Source organism: Cucumis sativus, chromosome 3, assembly GCF_000004075.3.
Source record: "Cucumis sativus cultivar 9930 chromosome 3, Cucumber_9930_V3, whole genome shotgun sequence".
NCBI classification, from domain to species: Eukaryota; Viridiplantae; Streptophyta; class Magnoliopsida; order Cucurbitales; family Cucurbitaceae; genus Cucumis; species Cucumis sativus.
Window position 1 is genome coordinate 5,703,347 of NC_026657.2, and position 6,222 is coordinate 5,709,568.

The 6,222-nt window shown below is 35.1% G+C and overlaps 1 protein-coding gene across 1 annotated transcript; it reads left to right on the forward strand.

The window, feature by feature from the left end:
* Positions 1-1,616: 1,616 nt before the first annotated feature.
* On the forward strand, positions 1,617-5,125 carry LOC101209253 (phosphoribosylamine--glycine ligase). Its single transcript, XM_011652272.2, has 5 exons — positions 1,617-1,881; positions 2,332-2,651; positions 2,756-3,129; positions 3,607-4,137; positions 4,550-5,125. The coding sequence occupies exons 2-5, from the start codon at positions 2,366-2,368 to the stop codon at positions 4,961-4,963; spliced, it is 1,605 nt and encodes a 534-aa protein (XP_011650574.1). The 5' UTR covers positions 1,617-1,881; positions 2,332-2,365; the 3' UTR covers positions 4,964-5,125.
* Positions 5,126-6,222: the final 1,097 nt, after the last annotated feature.

Consider the following 6,222-nt stretch of genomic DNA (forward strand, 5'->3'; position numbering starts at 1 on the left):
AAGATAAACAAAAACAAATGTATATGAAACCAATAATTTAAAATATGAAAATAGAGAAAAATTGGGGTTCTTTATCTCTTAGGTTGAAATCTCAAAACCAACTTTATGCAATAATTCAACTACTTTATTCCTAGATTCTGTTAAGTTTGAATCATTCATGTTTGGAATTACACAATATTTAATACATGATTTATGAGGGCAAAAACCAGTTCTTTTTTTTAGTAAAAATATGGCGTACACTTTTGTCAAAAAGAAAAATAAACTTATTAATCTAATTTTTCTTTTTGGAGACAGAAAGGCAAATGCTCCTCTAGGTTTTGCCATTCCAAAAAAGTAACATTTATTATGGTACACAATATAACTCATTACCTTTTATTCTATTTACCATAAACCAATTACCTTAATATGTTACCCACTCACAATTGAGTCTAACTTTTTTTTTTTTTTTTTTCTTTTAAATTAAAGTTTGTAGCCTCTTGACGCTCTTGATATAAATGAAAGTAATTGTTTGTTATGGGTGATCGATGTTAAAATTCGTTTAGATGCCATATCTAGTTAAGGAATGGCAAAGACTATGGTTTTTCAAATGATCGACAAATATCATGATTTTTTTTTGACATCTTCACAAGGGATTAAAGGTTGAATATTTTACGGTAAAAGATCCCTATAATCGATGACAAAGTTTGAAAGAAATGTATGATCATAAAAAAAAAAAAACAATAATGAAGGGATAAAAGCTCTGGCAACGGAATATTTAATATAGACCGCAAGGAGGTGCGCAAGATTTGTACTAAAATTTTGAAAACTTTTCGAAGAACCTCACAAGGCAAGCAAAAGTAAAGCGTTTTAAACTAAGCCAAAAGCAAAATAATTGTTGTAAATTTAGTAATCTAGGATTAAATTAATCTTAACTTGACATCAATGCCTTGATACTTGGAGAAGGAAAAAAATACTTAGTGAGTGAGGTTTTAGAAATCCTTCATGGAGAATACAATACAATCAAGTAAATTCATTTTCTATAAATAGGCTCATAACACCTCATTTAAAACATATAAAACACTAATTAGCCTCTATTTATTCATTTCACCGAGAACATGAACCATTCATAGCATAGACTAATGTAATTTCTCATATCACCGACATTCCTTAGAGAATTTCTTGATTCATTTCCCATTTCTGAAAGGTGCTAACTCAATATGCTCATTCTAACGCATTAACTAGATTTTTACTATCATGTGGTCATTTCACCCCATAGTTGTCTTGACTCATTATGTGCACATAATAACTAGTTTATGATAGGAATATAGCTAATGGTTTACTCGCATACATAACATACAATCATCACATACAAACTTTATCTCATAAACTTTCTTTTTAAATAAACAAGCTATTTAATCAACATCAACCACATCACATGAACATTTCATTACAACATAAAGACTAAGAACCAATGCTTTTAGAACACTGGCACTCACAAACAAAAATTGCTAAAGTTGTATTTTTACAAAATTCATCAAAGCTCAGTTGAAATTGTGAAATTAGATTATGAATAAAAGAAAGAATGATAGTAAAGAATAAACAAAATGTTTAAAACGATGACTTTTCTTTTGTTTATAGTGAAAAGATGAGAAGCTAAATATTCCCGTTTTATCACCCTTTTCTTTTTCCGTCTGTTTCCATATCGTCGAAGCCAAACCCAGCGGACAAAAGAACACAGTGAGAGAAAGAAAAAGGAGAGTGTAGCAGCCGACGAAAACACACAGAGAGAGAAATTAGCCCAGCGATTTGCGGCGTTCCTGCGTTCGTTGGAGTCGGGTATCCAACGGTATAGCCGCGGGCAGGATAGGACGTTTTCGAGCCGCGCTTCCGGCGAGTTTCACGGTGAGTTTCAAGATACAATTACAGCTTGGTTGTAATCATAACAAGTGGTATCAGATACCACTTCTATTCATAACAAGTGGTATAGAGCATGGTATAGTTATAACAAGCGAACGCCGAAAAATTTTACAGTTCTATTTGCCATCCATAGTTTTCTTTTCCCTACTTACGGCTAAAAACCAGTGGACTAATCCACTGGATTGTGAAAAAAATTTGAATTTCTTCCATGGGCGACCCAACCGGTTCGAAGCTCGGTTTTGTATATTTTATTACTTTCTCTTTCTTATTTTGTGCGCCTTTTCACTTTGAGGTCGTTTTCATATTGGTGTGTCGCCTTCTCTGAAGCGTCATTGATTTTTTCAATTAATAGGGATAAAGAAATTTGCACACGATTCTTAGCTTTAATTTTAACTCCATTTCCTGAACTTTTTGCTTTGTCTCTGCATTTTTTAGGGTTGATTTTGGAAGAAGAAAGCTGTAGAGAGTTATGTCTTGCAGCACTTTTAACCTTGGAGGAGGGTCGCTCAAGTTTTGTAGCATTAATAAAGGCAGCCAAATAAAGAATCATCTTCGGTTCTTTAATGGGTTTGTCTCAAATGGTCGATGCAATTTAGTCTCTAACTCTGCAATTTCTTTCTCTGTTGGATCCATCAGCTTCAATTCTCTTCCACCTCAGGATTTTCAATTTCACAATCGTTCACGTTTCTCCTCCCATGTCATCAACTGCTCTACTTTTAACTCAGAGGCGTCAATCTCTTCTAATAAAGCAAATGGTAATTTGGGGTCTTTGGAAAAGTTGGTCATGTTCGGATGATTTTGATGTTTGTTGTGGAAACTGATATTTGAACCTTCTTTCTTGGTTAACTAATACTTGCAGATGAACGAGTTATTGTATTGGTGATTGGTGGAGGAGGGCGAGAACATGCGCTTTGCTATGCATTGCAGCGCTCTCCTTCCTGTGATGCTGTGTTTTGTGCGCCAGGCAATGCTGGGATTTCGAGCTCAGGCAACGCCACTTGTATTTCTGAGCTTGATATCAATGATAGTGCCGCTGTCATTTCTTTCTGTCGAAAATGGAATGTAGGATTGGTTGTTATAGGCCCTGAGGCCCCTCTTGTTGCAGGGCTTGCAAATGATTTAGTTAAGGCTGGGATTGCTACTTTTGGCCCCTCATCTGAGGCTGCTGCTTTGGAAGGCTCCAAAAATTTCATGAAGAGATTGTGTGATAAATATGGAATCCCCACTGCAAAGGTTTGTTTGGATCTTAGCTCCGTACTCTTTGAACTTGTTTGATTAGTTCCTAGCGAAGTTTATGCCTGCAGATTTTTCACTATTTGTTTACACATCCAAACTTTGGTACACCAATCACTTTCAAAATGAGTTTTCATTAGTATGCATCATGCTCACCAACACTGTCATATAAACTGAAATTTATTTCATATCTCCTTGGACTGCATTGGGGTTTGGATAATCTCGCGGGATTGATTGATCTACTCATCCCATCAAGGGATGAGTTAGACACTTCTGCCCACTACGAAAAGAAATAAGTACGTCAAGAAAACTTTTGAGTGCAATGTTTGATCGTCGCATTGCAATATAGAGTTGGAAGTTTCAAAGGCTTCAGGAAACATTAATGAATTGAATACCTTTTCTTTGTGTACCTTTCTCTTATGTCTTTGCTTAGATCTGACTATCCTTTGCCTTTGCCACATGGATTACTTGTCACAGTATCAATCATTTACAGACCCTTCTGCAGCAAAACAATATATTCAAGAACAAAGTGTTCCGATAGTCATCAAAGCAGATGGATTGGCTGCTGGAAAAGGAGTTATTGTTGCTACGACGTTGGAGGAGGCCTATGAAGCTGTTGATGCAATGCTTGTGAAGGGTGCTTTTGGTTCAGCTGGTGGCCGTGTCATTGTTGAAGAATATCTGGAAGGGGAAGAAGCATCCTTTTTTGCACTTGTAGATGGAGAGAATGCTATACCCTTAGAATCTGCACAGGATCATAAAAGAGTTGGGGACGGTGACACGGGACCTAATACAGGTGGTATGGGTGCTTACTCCCCAGCTCCTGTCATAACAAGGGAACTTCAAAGTATAATCATGGAATCTATAATTCTACCCACGGTAAAAGGAATGGCAGAAGAGGGTTGCAAGTTTGTTGGGGTTTTGTTTGCTGGTCTTATGATAGAGAAGAAATCTGGCTTGCCAAAATTGATTGAATACAATGTACGCTTTGGAGATCCCGAGTGTCAGGTTAGTTGACTGAGCTAAAATGTTTTTGCTTGTAATTTTACCATGTGCACCTGCAGATATAGAAGGAGTTGGTTGTTACTCTATGGAGCATTGGAAGTTATCAAATGACTGAACTTTTGTGATCAATAATCGATATGTCACACTTGAATTTGACACCATATAGTATAGGTGCTTTCATTGTAGCTAAAAGTACAAAATAATGCGCTTCTTTTGATAAAGATGTAATTATGAAGGAAATTAAACAAAGGGCAACTTGTGGCTAAGTTTTCTAGGCCTATGTGTCTAGTTTCTTTTCTTCATTGTTCGCTAGGTTTTACTTCTCTTGATGAGGATTTCTTGTTGTTTGACTCTTTCACGACCCTTTTTCTTGACATGTTACTGATCATAAACCTCTGGCTTCGATGAAAAACAGGTGCTGATGATTAGGTTGGAATCAGACCTTGCAAAAGTTCTTATGGCAACATGTAGAGGAGAGCTAAGTGGGGTTTCACTGGATTGGTCCCCAGGGTCTTCAATGGTGGTCGTAATGGCGAGCAAGGGATATCCTGGGGCATACGAGAAGGGAACTGTGATTCGAAACGTTGAAGAAGCAGAGCTTGTTGCTCCATCTGTTAAGGTCTTTCATGCTGGCACTTCTTTCGACTCTGAAGGCAATTTCATTGCCGTAGGTGGCCGCGTTCTTGGGGTTGCTGCAAAGGGAAAAAACATAGAAGAGGCACGGGATAGAACATATCGAGCAGTTGAGGAAATCCGTTGGTCAGGTGGGTTCTACAGGAAGGATATAGGGTGGAGGGCTCTAGAAAAACAATTTTCTTTGAAGGAATAATGCAGAAGTTTGAAAAAGTTTTGGCATTGTATTAGTGAATAGGAACATGTATGAGTTCACATCCCTATGAATAAATTCACAAGGCCCAACTACTATCTACTTCTCACTTATTTCGTTAGTTTGTTCCAGTTTTATGAAAAAATGGTGCATATTCTTGACTCTTGAGCTTGGACCATTGTCATTTCCCTTCACATTTCAATCCATATATACATAAACACAAACAGAAATGATCTTGGATGGCTACTGAAGAAATCAACCAACAAAATACTCATAGAATCAGTTTTAAATAATTGCCCAAATTCAGGTCCAAAAAATATCGACAATCCATCCCACTGTAATATTAAACCTTTCTTGTAAACAAGAAAAATAAAATTTACCAAATATTATTCTAACTGGTACTCTAACTAGTTAACTAGTTAAAATGTAATCAAATGGATATTAATCTCAGAATTTAAAGCCGAATGTGATATTTTAGGAGTTGGTTTGGATATTAAGTTAACTATGATTGTTGATGTGGATGCTAAGTTGACTAAGATTGTTTCTAGAGTGGAGACTAATTTAGGTTATGTTTGAGATTATTGTAGTTTTTATGATCTGATTTTAGAGTTGTGACAAGTAAAATAGTGTTTAGTAAAGTTTAATTTTAAAAGAGAAGAAATTGGTTACTACGTTTAATAATAAATAATAAAATTGTGTAATTTAGTTATACAAACAAAAAGAGATTATCATCTCAATGTTTTTTATATTCATTTGTATATTGTAATTTATTATAACATAATTGTCTTGAAATATATTTGATTTGAATTGCAATTAATTTTGTTTTATCTAAATTTTCTATAAAAACTTCATTATTATTATTGTTATTATTTTTGGTTAAGATTGTCCACTAATTGTTTTTTTAAATTCTAAAAATAATACGATGAATTATATGACGTGCTTAGGTAAGAGTTTTTAGTCTCAACTTCTTTTTATATATTTGAGATTTATAGAATATCAAAGATATCAATTGAAGCTATTGTTTTCACTTGCCAAATTCTCTTCTTCTCCATCTCTTATCTTAGTACCAAAGCAATGAGAGTCTAATCGACCTTAATTTTTGACCCTCCTTCTAATGATTGCAAACAACTCATTCATCCAAAATCTCCCTAGTCCATTTGGTCGGATTTGTCCCTACTAATTTAAAAGCTATAACAATCTCAAACGAAATCTAGATGTGCTATTATTTTTTTCTCTATCCTATGCATGTGACATTCTCCTTA

Bases quoted from the DNA above. Each gene is read 5' to 3' on its own strand.
- LOC101209253 (XM_011652272.2), top strand. From the start codon at position 2,366: ATGTCTTGCAGCACTTTTAACCTTGGAGGAGGGTCGCTCAAGTTTTGT. The intron at 3,130-3,606 runs GTTTGTTTGGAT...TACTTGTCACAG, and splicing joins ATGGAATCCCCACTGCAAAG to TATCAATCATTTACAGACCC. The intron at 4,138-4,549 runs GTTAGTTGACTG...GATGAAAAACAG, and splicing joins TTGGAGATCCCGAGTGTCAG to GTGCTGATGATTAGGTTGGA.